At 45.0% G+C, this 16,935-nt stretch overlaps 2 protein-coding genes across 3 annotated transcripts; both read right to left on the reverse strand.

Annotated features, from left to right (window-relative positions):
- Positions 1 to 925: 925 nt before the first annotated feature.
- Positions 926 to 12,622, reverse strand: plekha2 (pleckstrin homology domain containing A2). The gene is made up of 12 exons (XM_076731721.1): positions 12,385 to 12,622; positions 9,350 to 9,510; positions 9,162 to 9,218; positions 8,397 to 8,445; positions 8,200 to 8,297; positions 6,262 to 6,393; positions 5,949 to 6,038; positions 5,767 to 5,835; positions 5,593 to 5,663; positions 4,596 to 4,659; positions 2,807 to 2,884; positions 926 to 2,673 (listed from the first exon to the last, which is right to left on the reverse strand). The coding sequence occupies exons 2-12, from the start codon at positions 9,488 to 9,490 to the stop codon at positions 2,221 to 2,223; spliced, it is 1,302 nt and encodes a 433-aa protein (XP_076587836.1). The 5' UTR covers positions 9,491 to 9,510; positions 12,385 to 12,622; the 3' UTR covers positions 926 to 2,220.
- A 752-nt stretch (positions 12,623 to 13,374) lies between these two features.
- Positions 13,375 to 16,728, reverse strand: LOC143320352 (uncharacterized). 2 transcript variants are annotated; one of them, XM_076729892.1, is made up of 3 exons: positions 16,586 to 16,728; positions 15,961 to 16,074; positions 13,375 to 15,560 (listed from the first exon to the last, which is right to left on the reverse strand). In XM_076729892.1, exons 1-3 carry the CDS (start codon positions 16,632 to 16,634, stop codon positions 15,340 to 15,342), a joined length of 384 nt encoding a protein of 127 aa, XP_076586007.1. In that variant the 5' UTR covers positions 16,635 to 16,728; the 3' UTR covers positions 13,375 to 15,339. The 2 variants fall into 2 exon arrangements, with proteins under 2 accessions (XP_076586007.1, XP_076586006.1); XM_076729891.1 differs by having other exon boundaries at positions 15,961 to 16,101; positions 16,586 to 16,714.
- Positions 16,729 to 16,935: the final 207 nt, after the last annotated feature.

A 16,935-nucleotide genomic window follows, 5' to 3' on the forward strand; every position in this document is an offset into this window, starting at 1 on the left:
GAAGTGTTACCTGACCTTTACATTATGTTTGTGCAGAAATTCAACCTCCGAGGCTTTGAGTGTGTCATGCTGTCAGACCTTTACCTCTTTATTGCTTCTGTGTGCACACGCGCAGGCAGTGAAACAGCTTTTAATAGAGAGATGAGAAGCTCAACGGAGGAGTGGATTATACTGGTGGGAGGTTTTTCATCGGTTTATAACAGGCCAAAGGTAATGTGGAGTGTGTTTTACACAAATACACACAGTCCCATCCCCATCTTCTTTTCCTTTCCTTAAGCTGGCCAGACTTCCATCACCGCTGGCCCTGCCTCGTGTCTCTGCCTGGATTTCTCTCTGGACCCAGAGGAGCTTTGTCTTTAACAGACTGAAAACTCATTTCAACACAGCTGACATTTTACAGGCACTCAGGGCCTTTTTACCTACCGACACAATTTGAACTGTTCAGTGGAGACACTTGACTCTCGCCTGCAGCCGCGCAGCTGCACAGGGAGGCAGAGGGAAGTGGACGGAGGTCAGGTCACAGTTTTAGGCGTTTTACGTAATGGACCTTTGCACTGGACGTGTGAAACACTTCACTTAACGCAGCCTCTGGGCACTAGATTCGCATGTGCATGGGTGTGCATGCTTGTGTTAGTGTCTACATAGCGTGCGTGTGTTTAAGGTGACAGTGTTAAAGGTCAAATACGTCGGCTGTGGCCCTCTGCATGTCTGGCAGTTGGACATTTATGCACGTGGAGAAAACACAGATAAAACTTTAAAAGTCTTTCAGCCATCGCTTGATATCAAAAGACAATTTATGAAAGTCTTCAAAGTTAGTTTGGTGTAAAATGCAGACCGGCCACTAGATGGCAGAGTGTGAAAAGTCAAACTGCCACCAGCTATGAACTATGAAAGGGTTGATCAAAGACAAGCCAAGCAAGACAAATAAAAGGCATCATTTAATGTACAAGAAAGAAAATTAACAATATACGCAGGCAGACGAGTGCACACAGCTTCAGAAAACGGAAACAGACACGAACATGGTACCACATCAATGGAGCCTTGAGGTGAACCCGAGAAGGGCTGAGACTACTAGTGTAAGAACACAAAGTACACAAAGTATCTGAGGCCTCATCTCAGAGGAAGCTGCAATATCTGCTTTGAAAGCTGTGACAAAAAAAACAAACAAAAAAAAACAAACACAAGTACAAATGAGAAAAAGCAAAGTGCGGAATTACAATTAAATTACCAGAAGTAGTGGCACGTTTTCCCCACATAATGCTGCAGTAAGAAAATCACATTTACAAAGCAGTCAACCAGCTGATCAGCTGTACTTTGATGCTGGCAGTACATTCTACTAACGAGTACCACTGAAACACTGCTGTATTATTATGGTACCCTGTAAAAAAGGAGTCACAGTTTACCGACAATTGATCTTGAAGCCAAGTATTAAAAACCTCCTTTTTCAAACATAGTGCGAACACATAAAACCTGCTGCTAACTCCTTATTCTCTGTCTGCACCAGCTAAAACCAACAGCAGCCCTCAGTCAGTTGCCATGCGAGTGCATGTACCTTTTTTATGAGACCTGCAGGACACTTTCCCCCACACACCTGATTAGATGTTAGTAATAAAATGCTTGTTAATTATTAATGAAGGTAAGTTGGTGTGCGGCTTTTTACAGACTGTGCATCTCAGGAAGAAAGAGAGAGAAAACACTGCTGGGCTTAAAAGAAACCCAAAATGATTTTAAAGTATTTAGTGAACATAAGCTTGAATATAAAAATTATGGATACTAATGTGTTAAAATGCCTTTAAACACGTGTTTGTGAATACTTCTAGCAGGGGTGAGGACACGTCTGTGATGACAGGGTTACATCTCTGGTGGGAGCCAAGTGCAACAGATCCAAAGCATGTGCCATCATTTGTCTGCAAGAACAATTATTAACGATATTATTCAAGTTTTCAGAGGAAGTTGCACTAAAAACACTCCGTCGTACTTCTTCACAGTCCTGTGAACAACAAACGCTGCGGCCCTCGCTCCCTTTCCAGCTGGGTGCAGCCTTCGTCTGCAATACAGCCATAAGACCAGCAGGGGGCCCCAATCTCATGTCATGGCATTGAGGCAGATGGTCACAGTGTCACTTCATTAGCAGGGAATACTATTATTACCAGTCACATTCATTTTAAAGCAGATACCAACACTGAAGTCCACTCAGGGGTCTGGACAGACTTCGCTGAACTAGACGTCTGTGGTCCGGATGCTGTCGTCGTCCAGGCTGAAGGGGAAGCTGCAGCCGGTGTGAGGCTGAGGCTGCGAGCGGTGCCTCCGACGCTCGCTCGCCACGTCTCCGGACGCCGTGAGGATCCCCAGTCCGCTGCCTGAAGCTGCTGGAGGCACGGTGGGGCAAGGGGTCGGGGTGGAGAGGGAGTTGGAGGAGGACGAGGTGGAGGAGGAGGTGGAGGAAGAGGAGAGAGAAGGCAAGGTGGGCACGGAGCTGAAAGCACTGTCTTCGTCCTCTGCGTCCAGGATGGACGGCTCACACGGGGGGACGGGCATCCAGGGCTGCCAGCCCGGGGCCACGGAGCAGGACTTGACCAGCACAGGTCTGCGCTCATCGCTGTGTTGACCCCGAGACGCTGAGGAGGCGTTGTGACTTCGATAGTAAGAGGACGCACGTTTGAACGAGAAACCCTGCAAAGAGAGAGAAACTCACATCAGTCTTTCTCATTGAGAGTTTCCCCTCACCAAGAACATAGAGACAGAAGGGATTGAAGGATATTTTGGGGTTTTTTTGTGTTACGGGGGAGACAAAAGTTGTTGTTACCTTCGGGGGACCTCTGAAGTCTTGGATCTTCATCTCAATGTCCCTGATCCAGCCGTGCATCTCCTCTGGAGAGTCTGTCTACAGAGAAACATGAGCAGAGGATAAAGCTTTGCACAATCATGGCGGTGTGCTGTAGTGGATTGACCTATTGTGCTTTTTTCACATTTTCTAAGAGCGGCTAATCCAGAGATAGTCCACACTTGTCTTACTGTCAGCAAATCTCATGACAAGACCAAAAGCAACAAAAGAACTGATCCTGCTCACAGGTATTGTTTGTGTAGTCAAAGCCTGATGCAGCTCACTGCTCACTGAGAAAAACATGTCCAACAACTATTAAAAAAACATGAATGAGCCATATCATCGCGCTTATTTAAATGTTCCTTCAATACAACAAATTTGGCTTTTGCAGTTTGTTTTGAGTCTCATACCTGCCCTCATAAATACTCAGTATTTAGTCAACTCATATTAATCCGCTGCTGAAAATAGTCCCTAACAAAGGCACCATGTACTCTGGTTTGAGTGGAGTTGACCAAAACCTGCAGTGCCCAGCTCGTTTACAAATATCTAAAATATATATTTAAAAGGCTCTCTTTTAAAAAGAGGAAGAGGAAGAGGAAGAGGGCCAGTTCAGGATCAGCTTCAAATCCTTTCAAATCCCACAACTCTCTTCATCTGTGGAGTGACCGAACAAGGTGTCTTTGTGCTCGATCACTGTCCATCTCTGCTTTTTTTTGTCCTTCAGTCAGTTCTTTTCTTCTTCTATTGGCTGATGCTGCTTCAGTGTCAGCCATAACCACTAAACACAACGGCAAAAATACAACTCTCTAAAGAAAAATCTCCTCCTGCTTCCTTTTAACTGCCTGATGGATCACTCGCTGTCAAACTTCGCCTGGGAAAATGTTAGCGTCAGCTGCTCTGGTCTGCGTGCTGTAGATCATTTTGACTGATTTCGTGGGGAATTGAATTCAGTGAAAAGCATTAAGAATAACTTAGAAGAAGCAGCCAATCTTCTCGCTGACGGTCTCGTTTGCTTATGAAGTCATAAACAGGCATCACTATTAAACTGAGACACTTATAATCAGTTAAAAACTCTTTGAAGTCAAACTGGTTTGAGCCTCCTCAGTGTGAAGATTTGCTAATTTCTGTAATATTAAACTCGAAAATATCTGTGAGTCAGACAGAACAAGCAATTTCAGAGATTGTTATGGGCATTTTATTTTCCTTGTTACTGTGTGTAATTTATGATTATGTAAATCTAATCATAAATTCCATTTTGAATTTTTGCTGTTGACTTTTCACTCAGGTTTCCGCTCTGATAACGAACTCTTCTCAATCTATTTTTGTTTATGTGTTGTTTGTTTCAGTTTACTAAATATCTGTCACGCTTCCTTTTTTTTTTCTTGCACAGACAAAAATAAAAGTGCTCGTGTTTGCAGCCCCTGTCTCTCTCCCAGCACTTCCCATCCGATCCGCCCCCCTCGTCTCAGTCAGCTGTTCTCCCAGGGGGGCGGCGGGCAGGATGTTATTGTTGTTATGGTTACAGACGACTGTGCCCGTTTCACAAAAACAAACTTCTCGCGCGGCCGTGCTACACATCAGCAGCAGAGCATTCACAGAACAGCAGCGCAAAACATCAGGACGGATACACCTGGAATACAGAGCCTCTCTGCTCTGAGAGCACAGGGTGTGTCTGATCAACGTCCTCACACGGTTCAGCTCACGTGTCTAAAGATACCTGTCAGGAACGAAGCTTCTCATTGGCTGGTATAACAGGTAAACAGCATTGTACCTGAATGTAGAAGGTTCGGGAGCTGGTGATGATCTCGAACAGGTTGTCTCTCAGCAGGAGATCCCTGATGGACGCACATGGAGGACAATGATCATGCTGGGTTAAACAGTAGCTAAAGGGGGTGGGGGGGTGGGGGCGATAGAAATGGTACTGCAGATATAAGAAAATACACAAAAATGTCTGTATCTGTACAAGAAGTGACCAGCCCAGTTTTCTATTGTCAAGACTGCCTCGTTTTCTGTGTTCAGATCTTTGCTACTGTCATTTAAACTCCTTATATGTAGAAGTCAATCATGTGCCTAAGTTAATCAAATAATAAACAATTATTTGTCACTGAAAGGTAAGTTTGAACTGAGTCAAATTATTAGGTGTGTAACTGTTCGGGGAAACAGAATGGGAGGTTTTAAAGTGGGAAAACACACGTCAGAACTGCACCGGCTCATGTTGTGTGATTTGTCTTTAAAAAATGGAGGTTGTGTAAATAATAGGAGGTCCAGGTTAATGTAAAGTTGGCTCAAAGTGTCTAAGATGAAGCTAAAACATGAGCCAAAGCAGTTCATTGTGCATGCAGTAGATGGCCCAAATGAAAAATCTCTCTTGCCATTTTGCACTTTTGAGACGCTCCCTAACTTCACCCTATCAGTTTCCATCTACTGTGAAGTTGTGCACGGTGCCAGGCTTCATAGATTATTGATCGATAGATTATGAGGTTGAAACTAACTCCTGTGCAACATGAGTCACGCTTCATCCTACACTGAACAACTAATCTGAAGGGAAATGATCAAGAAGAATCGAAGATAAACCTCTGTGAATGTCTGAATATCAGTCTTATTTGTTTTTAAAAAGTAAGTTAACATGGACGCTGTTCGTATCTGTTCACAGTGGGAACTGTTCTTATCCAAATATTTGTACACAGTATGTTTAAAACAGAGCTAACCAGCCGGAGAGAAAGTAAAGTGGTGGGAGAATCTGACTGGGTGATTCACATTTGACTCACCCTGACTTGACGAGACACTCATGGACCTTCTGAATGTCCCTTAGTGGAATAGCTCGGAGAGGCTCCTTATCCTGAGACATACGTTTGCACAATTCAGCCATGGCGGGACAAAGAGCACAGTCACACAAAAAACATCAACATGTGAGAGGAAACACAAAAAGGCTGGCTCCTCACCATCTCTGACTTGTAGTAACTGACTGCATTGTCATCCAGGGTGAAAAACCTCCTCTTCCAGCTCTTCCTCTGAAACACACACACACACACACACACACACACGTTTCAGTTTCCACATGCAGCTATTTTATCCACAGGGTTATAACGCAGAGTTAATCAGTGATAAGCAGCTGGGTACTCACCACATTGCCCTGTTTGACGCAGTAACCCCACCTCAGCACGCCGGGCCTGGTGCCTTTCTTCTCTCTCCCTTCTGTCTCTTCACCCTCATTCTGAAACATTTCATCATAACCGACTTCACTATCACTGTTACAATCACACAAGCACCATCTTCAAAAAACATCAGATATCAGTTTGCACACTAAGTGGTTGTGGAGACGGAGAGCCAGCTCAGTATCAGATAAAAACAATGCTCATTAACGCAAGCCGCTCCTGCCAGCATCATCACTGTCACCCCTGACATCATCACGGTAAACACAGCTTCCTCTTCAGTACCTGGATGGGAGTGTGCACCACCACGCCACCGATGATCTCCGTCTTGTAGGCCTGCTGCCTCTTCCCCCCCTGAGTGTCACTGATTACCGCGGTCACATCGGACCTTAGAGGTGCAGGGCCAGACTTAGGAACCTGAAAGCACAGCAACAGGGTGGACAACATTAACTAGCTTGACATTAACAAGAGGAGCTTAGAGGGTAAAGTCCCAGTGGGAGTCTCCATGCTGCAACAGTGCAACTGTAATGTGTTCTGCATGAGAGCATCCAAGACAGTTTGTGTGTTTCAATTTTAGTATCGTTTACCAGGCAGCTGTCACCAACAGATAGAGATCAAACAAGAAGAACAAGGTGAGTTTAGACATATGTCAAAGGAACAGTCTGTCATGTATGAAAAAATGTAGCTAAAAAGGTTTTAAGGAGCAATTAAAGAGTAAAAACAGGCTGGCAAAATTAGTATTGAGTGATTTTTTTTACAGTGTAGATGTGCAAATGAATTGATGTAATGTTATTGTGATGGGTATAATACAATGCAATTGTTTTATTTACTCTCTGTAACTCTCTGTAACAGTGTAAACGTTGATTGATTGTATTAACTGTTCCAACATGGCCCCAGGGAGGGGTAGTTGTTACCATGGTAACGCCTAATGCGGCTCCACACAAACAATGAACCGTTAACTTCTGTTAACGGCAAAAAACAGTCGAGGCGGTGAGAGCAGAATCAGCAGTCACAAGCGAGCTCATGGGTTAGCACAGGTCATCTGTTTCATTGAGAAATGCTAAGGAAACGTATTGTTGTAACAGTGATTGGACTGTTATTTATCCATAAACTCTGTATTCAGAACCAAACACAGTAAAATAAAAGGCCTCTGAGGCACTTGAAATATAAACTATATGCTGACTAATGAAGTTCACAGTTCAAACAGAAGTTTCTACATTTCTTTTCCTGTTTATTTTTCCATTCGCCTTCATTGCTGCTGCCGTGTCTCATCTTGCTCTTGTAAAATATGTAAACCTGAGGTGCCTTTAGTGTTGCCAGATTCACAAAAATCCACAAGGGTCAAGCAAAGGAAAATATAGTAAAATATCTCAAATAAATCAAATGCTAAAAATGTATGATGAGAGACATCCTGGTGAGAGGAGGCGCTGCAGAGATTTCATGTCTATGTTTCACTATAAGCTGCCAATTAATGCTGAAATGGCAAAAACAATATCATAACAAACAATAAATGGCAAATATCTCAACTCTTCCACCCTCTAATGTGTCGGGAGAAAACAAAATAACAACAGAAACATCATGTGAAGGACTTTTGTCTTTCTGTGAGTATCTCTGTGAATTTCATTCGTCAGTCCTTCACTTTCATTCCTGCGCTCACATCAGGTCCACTCTGCTTCAGGAAGCACCTTTTACTAAAGCGTTCATTGAGGCCAAGGAAGCTGAGAAAAGGCGGCAGAGAAGCCCTCCTATCAAAGGGGAAGTGAAAGAGAGAGAGTGAAGCGCTGCTTCCTGTGTCAGTGTGCAGGTGAGAGAAGAAGAGAAACGCTCTCCTGTCATCTGCCACCATGAGACATCTGTCTGTCGAGGTCCGTCATCTCGCAAATATCATGCAAATGTGCAAAATGAACGTACATGTCATGTCAATTACACACTCACAACAGTGTTTCAACACCTCCACCACAATGACGTGTGTGTTATCGCTCACATTCATGCACATTCACAATTTCCTCATTCACCAAGTGTGTGACAGGGTATTTGTGGGCAGTGTCCTCCCAGACCAAACTGGTTGAAGTCACACCATGCAAACAGGAGCTTCCTGCGCTCAGGTGGAAACAAATCCCTAATCAATAACTGCTAACTCAGCTTTTTCACATTAGACAGAGATATCCGGTTATAATATTGTGTGTGTGTGTGCATGTGTGCATGTGTGCGTGTTGCACTCACAGTGATCTTGCTGGCCTTGTTGAGAGCAGCCACCCAGTCCCTCATGTCAGTCACATCGTTGGCTTGGAGGAAGTACCGCCTCGAAACCGCATTGATGACTGCGAAAATAGACATCAAATTCATGAATGTCCACGAGTTATATCAGTTCATCACGTGGCTGCATAAGGGCGACTCAGCATGTCCCCGAAAAAACTCACCGAAGCAGAACTCTGTCTTCGGCTTTTGTTTCGCTGTCGCTTCATTCACCTGAGAAGAGGAGGAGAGAGGAGACAAGAGGAGAGGAGAGAAATATGAAGAAGACAAAAACAAAAGGAGACGAACGGAGCCGACAAGAGACAAAAGGAGGGAGGAGGAGACAAAAGGAGAGGAGATCGAAAGAGAAGCAGCAAAAAGAGAGGAGATATAAGGAGAGGAAACCAAAGGAAAGGAGACAAAAGGAGGAGACAAAGGACAGGAGAGGAGACAAGAGGAGAACAGAGGGGATGAAAGAACAAAAAAAAAGAGGTGACAAAAGGAGGGACCAAAGGGGAGAAGGGCAGAAAAAAGGAGAACAGACAAAAGGAGAGGAGATATAGGTACAGGAAACCAAAGGAGAGGAGACAAAATGAAATGAGGAGACAAAAGGAAAGGACAGAAGACATGAGGGGAAGAGAGACATTTCATATCTTTGACGTCTCTGTGAGTGTCCAGGGAGGAGCTGTCAGTGCTGCAGAGCAGTGAAGCCAGATGTCATTATCTCTGGTTAGCTCAGCGAGCGCTGACATCTGGAAAACTTCACAAAGTCTGCTTCTGCATGTGACTACAGATAACTCCGATCGGCTCTATCTGCGCACCCTATTTGCATGTTTCTATTTGTGCGCTCTGTGAATTCCTGCGTCCGCAGCGCTCAGACATGCGTAGAGTTCATGGGACATTATGTAAGGACAACCCGCAGCAAAGTGAAATGACAGGCGGCGGTTTACCTTAGAGATGTAGGTTAGTTTCAGGCTGCCAACAAAGCTGGCTCCACTGGGCAGGTTCTGCATGCACAAACACAAACACACAGACCCGTCATTGGCTCAGAGTCCAAGGTTACGCGGCTCCTATTGGTCAATTTCACTTCCTCGTGCTGTTTGTGCAAGTTGGTGTCATGCATGTATGTGTGGAGCACCTGAGGGTTGTCCATATACCACAGCAGAGCATTTCCCTGCGTGTCCAGGATGAAGTATCGTCTCTGGAAGCGGCAGCTGCTCTCCTTCTCCTCGATGTCCAGGAAGCCACATACACGGTTCAGCCGGTCCACGTACGGCATGCTGCTGCTATCACATATCACTGGGACAGACAGACGGACAGACAGACAGACAGACAGACAGACAGACAGACACTCAAGTCAGATGGACAATAAGAGGCAAAGGGGAGCAACAGAAGGAGACAGACTCATAAGACAGATGGGCAGGGACAGGCAGATGTGGAGCATAAACCATCTTTCATTTACTGTTCAGATACACACACACACACACACACACACACACACAGAAAGAAAGAGACCCACTCGCTCTCAGCAGTTTTTCATGTGACGTGATTGAGGCTGAGCAGCAAACCCTGAAGCCCGAGGCTGAGCTGAGGCCCTCCACCACAGCCAAAAATTACAGACTGCACTCAAGATCTGCACACACGCACATTTCCACTGGCCAGAGAAGAGAGAGGAGAGGGAGGGGGGAGAGGGGAAAAAAGAGGAGAGGAAAGGGGGGAGGGAGCTGGTGAGATGTATTCATTAAGATGATGCCATGCATGTGAATCACTGAGCTGCTGACTGACTTCTCAACACTCGTGCAGCTCAGACACTCAGGTACGCTGAGGAGAATTCAATAGTGTTTGCTTTCCAGCAGAACTTCATCCATAGAGGACAGCTGTACATAAAAGTGCTTTTTTATTGTTTGGGGGGAGTCACGGGGACCTCTGGCACAGTGAGAGCTCTATTTTATAATCTCGTCCTCCTCTCAGTCCCTCCACTGTTGCATCTCTGCAAAGTAAACATGAAATAATCACAATGATAAACCGAACACCGTCAGATGAATGCAGGCTTTCTGCACACTTTCCTTTGCATAAGACCTCTTTTCCCCATACTTGAATTTATATATATTTATATTAATTGAATGTGATGTGGCCACAAAGGTAATATGTTGGCTAACAAGGCCACATCTGTGACTGATTTTTTTATATAAGAGCAAAAATTATATGCTAAGTGACAGTCATATAAAATATATAATCAGGACTGAATGGCTGAGCTCTCTGCCAGTGCTTTTACAGGACCGTCTTGGCACTCAAGAGATGGAAATTATCAAAATTTCCATGAAAGCGCTGCCACACGTAATGCAACAAAGCACAGACGAACACAGAGAAATAACAACAGATCGTCACTGCGCCGGTGGAACTCCTGTCAAACTATTTTTGATTGCGTGCTTCATTTTGAAACTGCTTTGAAAAGCGGTGGGCCGTGCTGCTGATGCATCGGACGTGCAACAGTTTGCTATTGAAACAGGTCAAACATACAAGCCATTCAGAAGTGTGCAGAAGCTCTGGGTGTAACGGAAAAGTCAAAATGATGCCGCAGAGGTCACACAGATAGCAACGCTCAGACTGGCACACCCCACACACACACACACACACACACACACACACACACACACACACACTCACACTCACACTCACACAAACCATTTTGGGTATCAGAAAACATCTGGTGTAACCATTACAGGGAGAAGCAGCGGTGAGGCCGTGGCATCTATGGCAAAACTTTACCAATAAATATCATTCATCATTCATTGTGCGGCTTTGAAATGCAGCAGGATCACACACGCACATGCATTATTTAGAGTTTGTGTGAACGATGACAGAACACGGTGTGCAGATCACAGCAGAGAATATCAGTCATCGTCTTTCACCACATCCAGGGCAGTGAAGTGAAACCCACCTACACACAGTAACACATCTGCTTTATTTCTGTAACCTCTTTTCTAACTCGCAGAAACTGATTCAAACTCATCGTACACTCCAGCAAGTTTCCAGTGAATTTCTGTAAAGTTTGGGGACTTGTGAGAGGCACAAAAACAAAAGAATGAACGCAGAAAACAAGCCAAGATCTCTTTGACTTTGAGTCAAGCTCGTTTAGACCCTCCCTGCTCAGGAAACGCCTCTTTCAAACATGCCCCCAGTTTGTAACGTAGAGGTTTAACAATTTTAAGCCCAAACTGTAGCACCATGTGGCTGGTCCCTCTAAAGCCACGGCAGGTTGTACCCATTTATCTTAGAGCTGAATCAACCGATCCACTGACTGAAAATCAATCACTATCCTAATAACTGATTAATCATTTGAGCTTGAGGATAAATTGCCAGTGGTGGAACATTATTGATATTATTAATGCATTAACATGGAGGTGTTACCTCACTTTTGCAGGTAAAGCTAATTTAAACAACAAGGGGGTCACAAAAAGGGGAGGGGTATGTTACTGTTATTTCCTAAGTTATCACCCCCCCCCCCCCCCAACTGTCATACAGCCATCATATGTTTTATAATGTATAAAACGTCATTTGAAAAGTACTATTGAAAAGTGAAACAAGTGCAGTGGAGCAAAAAGTACAATATTTCCCTCTGAAATGCGGTGGAATGGAAACAGAAAGTAGCACAAGGGAGGATTACTCAGATGAAATACCTGAAAATTGGACCTGAAACTGAATATTTTGGAGGTCTGGGCAGCTGGTTGGACAAAAAAGGCAACGTGTAGACGTTATCTTAGCTGTGACAGGCGTTTTCTCACGTTTTAAGGTCCAAACGTTGCGTCGCTGCTTTCAGGTGACATCTGGATTTTCACAGTTCAACCACATCTGCAGGGGCGCAGGCACGCGCCTCACGCCGCCGGATGACAGCTTTCAACACCACGAGCGTGCGCGTCTGGAGCCTGATGATGCGCGCGCAGTGAAAAGTTTAAAATGTGATCCGGCAGAATTACTCAGCGACACCTGACAGACGTTGCATTAGTTCTGCTCAGATGACCTGCACTGACTCACCAGATCCGACGACTCAACGGCCTGCCACACCTACCGTACTGTGCCATCACACACAGGCATGGGGCAACACGCACAAACACGCACACGCACGCACACACACACACAGACAGAAAGTGCCACTGTCGACTGACTACTTACCCGCTGTGGAGAGTCAGTGTGCGCCACAGCCAGCGCCCCGCACGGCTCCGAAGCAGAGAGGAGACACCCGAGTTTGGCAAACGCTTTGGCGCATGGTACTTTTAAGTTTTAACCACTTTTACAATCAGAGTACGTTAACAAAGCCGGTGTGCACCTCACTCCTTCACGGCCGTCTGTTTGTTTGTGTGATCGGATTACAGAAGACCTGACTTTTTTCCGGGTTGGACGTTTCGTTATTAGAATAAACCAGCCCCGGATGTGATCTATGCGTCCTCTCAGCTCCGGCCGGGTCCTCCTCCTCCTCTGCTCTGCTGCTTCGCTCTGACAAGAGGAACTAATCAGAGCTCAGCTGCTTTGCTGTTATTCGAACAGGATAAGCGATGCGGCACGAGGCTCTTCCTGAAATTGGTCTATTAGCAGCTTGTGCGCTTTTTACTCAAGCTTTTTTACAAAATGAAATAAACCGCGCGCAGCAGCTGCATGTCAGACGTTAGCTCTTCTCTCAGGTGGCAACCTGAGAAGTGGGTCAAACGCGCACACAGAAACTCACGCACACACGCAGCAGAATCAGACTCATCAGACTTAGAAATGACAGATGGAATTGTCAGCCAGGTGTAAACCTGGATGAGCAGGAACACGGAGAAGAATAGTGTCATTCAGAAATATGTCATGTGAGGTGAGTGTGTGACAGGTGCGACATGATGAGCCAAAAGCAGTGATGCCAAAAAACATAACGTCCTGTACTGAAAGATCTTAAGTGTTAAAGAAGCAGTAGGAAAGCAAACGGTATAAGTACTCCACGGAGAGCAGGGCCGTGCCCAGGATTTAAGAAGTCCCAAACAAACTCTAAAAGTTCTTAAGGATTTAAAAGGAAATGACAAATTTTCAGCTACAGTTTCTCTAAATTGTGTGTTTCTTCTAAATGTTGGTGCAAAACTTAGTCTTGTAGTTACATTTGTACTAAATGTAAATAAAGATGTGGAGGTTAGGTTTACTTACATAATGTTTATTTTTTAAAAACATTTTTTAACATCTTAGCCCAGAAATCACAGCTACTTGTCCTCTGTTTGTGCAAATAGGATGTTTTATGCAAATATACTCCCAGAAAAACACATTTCTACATACAAACCAATAAGATTTACGGTTATAACACTGCAAAAAATAAGCTGATGTGCTGTTCTGTTTTAGCTGCATCTTATTTAGTGGTCAGCCTGAACAATTTTACCAAAATGATCTTTGGTCAAAGGCTGTCTGAGATTCCCTTTCGTCATGCACAGCCAGTGACCTTACAACCATTGTGAATACCATGAAGCAACACCTCTGAGCAAAGCAAACAAATATAGCTCAAACATAAATCAGTTTCTATTTACCATCAGAGAGAAAAAAAAAAACACATGAAACCTCAGAGGCTGCTTAGTAAGCAAGTGGTAGCATGATGAGGTTGAGGGTTGTGACTCAAAGCTGCTGGAGAAAATCAAGTGCTACAACTGGTGCAGGTGTGGGCCCTGTCAGACGGTAATGTGCTAGAATAACATGTGTTTTAATACTGTATCCAGGTGATACTTGGCTTAACTACACCATGGTTTAAACCTAAGCAATGCATCTTATTTTCTGAGCTTATTTTATGGTTTTATGTAAACTCTTAACATGCAAAGTAGCAGCTTCATCATCAGACAAAGGCTGCAGTGTAAAAAGTACAGCTTTCCGTGGAAACATTGTAAAGAACCTCAGACTGTAACCGACTTAAATACAGTACTTCAGTGTTGCTTCACTGCTTTTCCACCTTTAAACAAAGGTGACCACATCTCGAGTCCTGTGATGAAACTCCTGAGAGATAGAAAGAGAGCTCGGAGGAGGAACTGACCTGACCTCCTGCTTTCAAGACTAACGTCTGGCTTCAGTTTCCCCACGTGTGCTGTCTTCCTCGCCGAAGCCTGTCACCTTCATAAGTGCTGAAATATGAGATATCTGCATGAACAGGAGTGATTCTGGGTTTGTGTTTTTTTCTTTTGGTAAAATTTGTGGCCTGTTAAGAGGAAGTGGTTGCGTGTCATATGACCTGCCTGAGGAGGGAGACTTACCTCGCTGATTTCATATCCTGTGGCGACTGCACAGGATTCAAGTTACACAGTTGCAGAAGGAAGTCCTGAAGTTTCCACAGAGCCCCCTCTGTTTCTACTAAAAAATCATCGACTGTTTTCCCCCTACTGTACGTGTGCTTTCACAATCATCATCAACATAAACACACATTTCTTTTCTCTGGCTTTTAAAGGTCAGGTGTGGGGTGTCAAATATCACACCAGGCCAATCTTACCCACACACAAACACACAAGTATGGGGGTGATTGTATCTTTATTCAGACAAGCTTGCATGCACAAAAAAAAAAAAGAACAATTCGAGCACTAAACACACTGTGACCACAAAATTTTGCTGAGACTGTGGTGTTAAAATACTCAGAGTTTCCATTCTGGTCCCCATGACAACAACACAGGTGAATAATGTGGTTCTATGGTGTCAAGCGAGCTGTGCGCTACGCTCCCCACCGAGGCACCCGAGCACCTACCAAAACCACACCCGAGTCATGGGTAGGTGCACTTCACTTTGTATGCATGTGCCACTTTACATGACCTGAAAGTGAACATACCATAAGAGATAATGATGCTGCTATTCAAGTTTTTGATGATGATAAAAAAAAAAATGACACAACAAAAGGCGTTGACTTGAAGCTTGTATTTTTGGGTCAGACCTTCAGTGCACCAAAGCAGTCTTCAGAAACAGTTTTCTGAAACTCTCCACAACTAAAATCCTTTTTTTTTGTAAACCTGGGTTAAAAATCTCTGAGGGGCACAGTGACAAAGAGGAGAGGGTGGATGTTTGGACAACGTAGCAAATGATTGGATTAAACAGATGAGGAGGAGGTGATGAATCACTGCAGGGAAAGAGAGGTGGAGGTGCTCACAGCTGACTGAAGGCCACACGCAGCAGCAGGGCAGTGACCAGCATGACGGGGCTGGAGGCCAGGGCCCCTGCACCGCTGTGGTGGTGGTCCCCGTGGCTGCGGCTCCTGTGGGGCCCGTTGCAGTCGTCGCCAAAACAACATTCCATCTTGGCTCCTGAGGTGCTGCCGTGAGCCTTGTCGCAGAAACTCTTGTATGTGCATGACTTCATCACGGTGTCTGGAGGGAGGGCGAGACAGAGAGGGACGCGTGACGGCGGCAGACATTCACACTTAAGTTGCTTTGAAGCGATTGAAGGCCGTGTGCTAACTTGGTATGACGCTGTGAACCCAATGAACTCCCTCCCACACTCTCACTCTTCTTCACACACACACATATGGGCACACAGGGGTCTGTGGTTATCATAAACTGCTGGGATGACATCCAGCAACCTCAAATAATGAGAGGCTGGCGTCATGATCACACACTCGCTCACACATAAACAAACAGAATAAGACAGAGGTTTGATTCTGTGACATGAGCAGCTGTGTTATGCTGACCTCTAGTGAGGCCTTTACAATACTGGATTCAACCAAATCATACTCCTGTTGCATGGTTTCCTGGGTGAGTATTTACTCACTGGGTCCTGTGATGGTGGAGCAGGCGTCGGCGTACTGAGGGCAGGAGGTGGAGCCCTGTCGGTTGCAATCGTCCTCATTGGACGCCACGCATGTGTGACATTTGAGGGCGTGGCCTTTACAGACAGAACAAGAGAGAGCACCTGACTTGAGACTGAGCATGCATATTCACAGGCGGGTGTAAACATGGAGTCACACAACCTGTTCTTACTAACTGTCTGTCCCACTGCGCATCCACACGCACACACACCTGCACACGCACCTGCACACGCTTGCAGCTATTCTGAGCAGAAATCCACACATGGCTCAAATTTATGACTGCACACAATCAAAGCTGCTATATCTCACAAGGAGCTGTTAGATTGCACAAGTGTATGGATTTTTCCACCATGCAGGCTGAATTTATTGCTGATTTAGTTGCTATGTACATCATGGACACGTTGCAAGTTTAAATCTGTGGCAGATTTATGTGGAAAGTGTTTCAATTTGTGCTGGCCTTTGGAAAATTAATCACAGTGCTTCTGTAACCTCTCACCAAACAGTCTGCCAGCTGCTAATCAACTAAATCCTTCCCCACTGCTGAAAAGCCCAATTCCAGTGTCGGTATCAGTGTCATAGAAAACTTACTGTGGCAGGCCAGAGAGATGAGCAGCAGCAGGACGAGAGCGGTCTTCATGGCAGCTGGCTGATGGGTCACCGTGTCTTCAGGAGTCCAGAGGGAGAGTGGATGAGCTGAGGGGAGGCTCGGACGGAGGGGACAGCAGGGGTTGAGGTGGAGCAGGAGGGGGTTTAGGCATTAAAGTTTTATCTCTGTAATCTGCATCGATGCTGCACAGCCAGCACCCTGCGGTAATGGACTTAACTGAGCGAGCTTTAACAGGGAGACACTTACAGTTCAGTGTGTAAAGCTATCACTGTTGCGATTAATTGTATTTTGAGGTCACTTGTTACAGTGTTGATCCAACAACGTGTTTTTT

The sequence above is a fragment of the Chaetodon auriga genome, chromosome 5 (genome assembly GCF_051107435.1).
Source record: "Chaetodon auriga isolate fChaAug3 chromosome 5, fChaAug3.hap1, whole genome shotgun sequence".
Lineage (NCBI taxonomy): Eukaryota > Metazoa > Chordata > Actinopteri > Chaetodontiformes > Chaetodontidae > Chaetodon > Chaetodon auriga.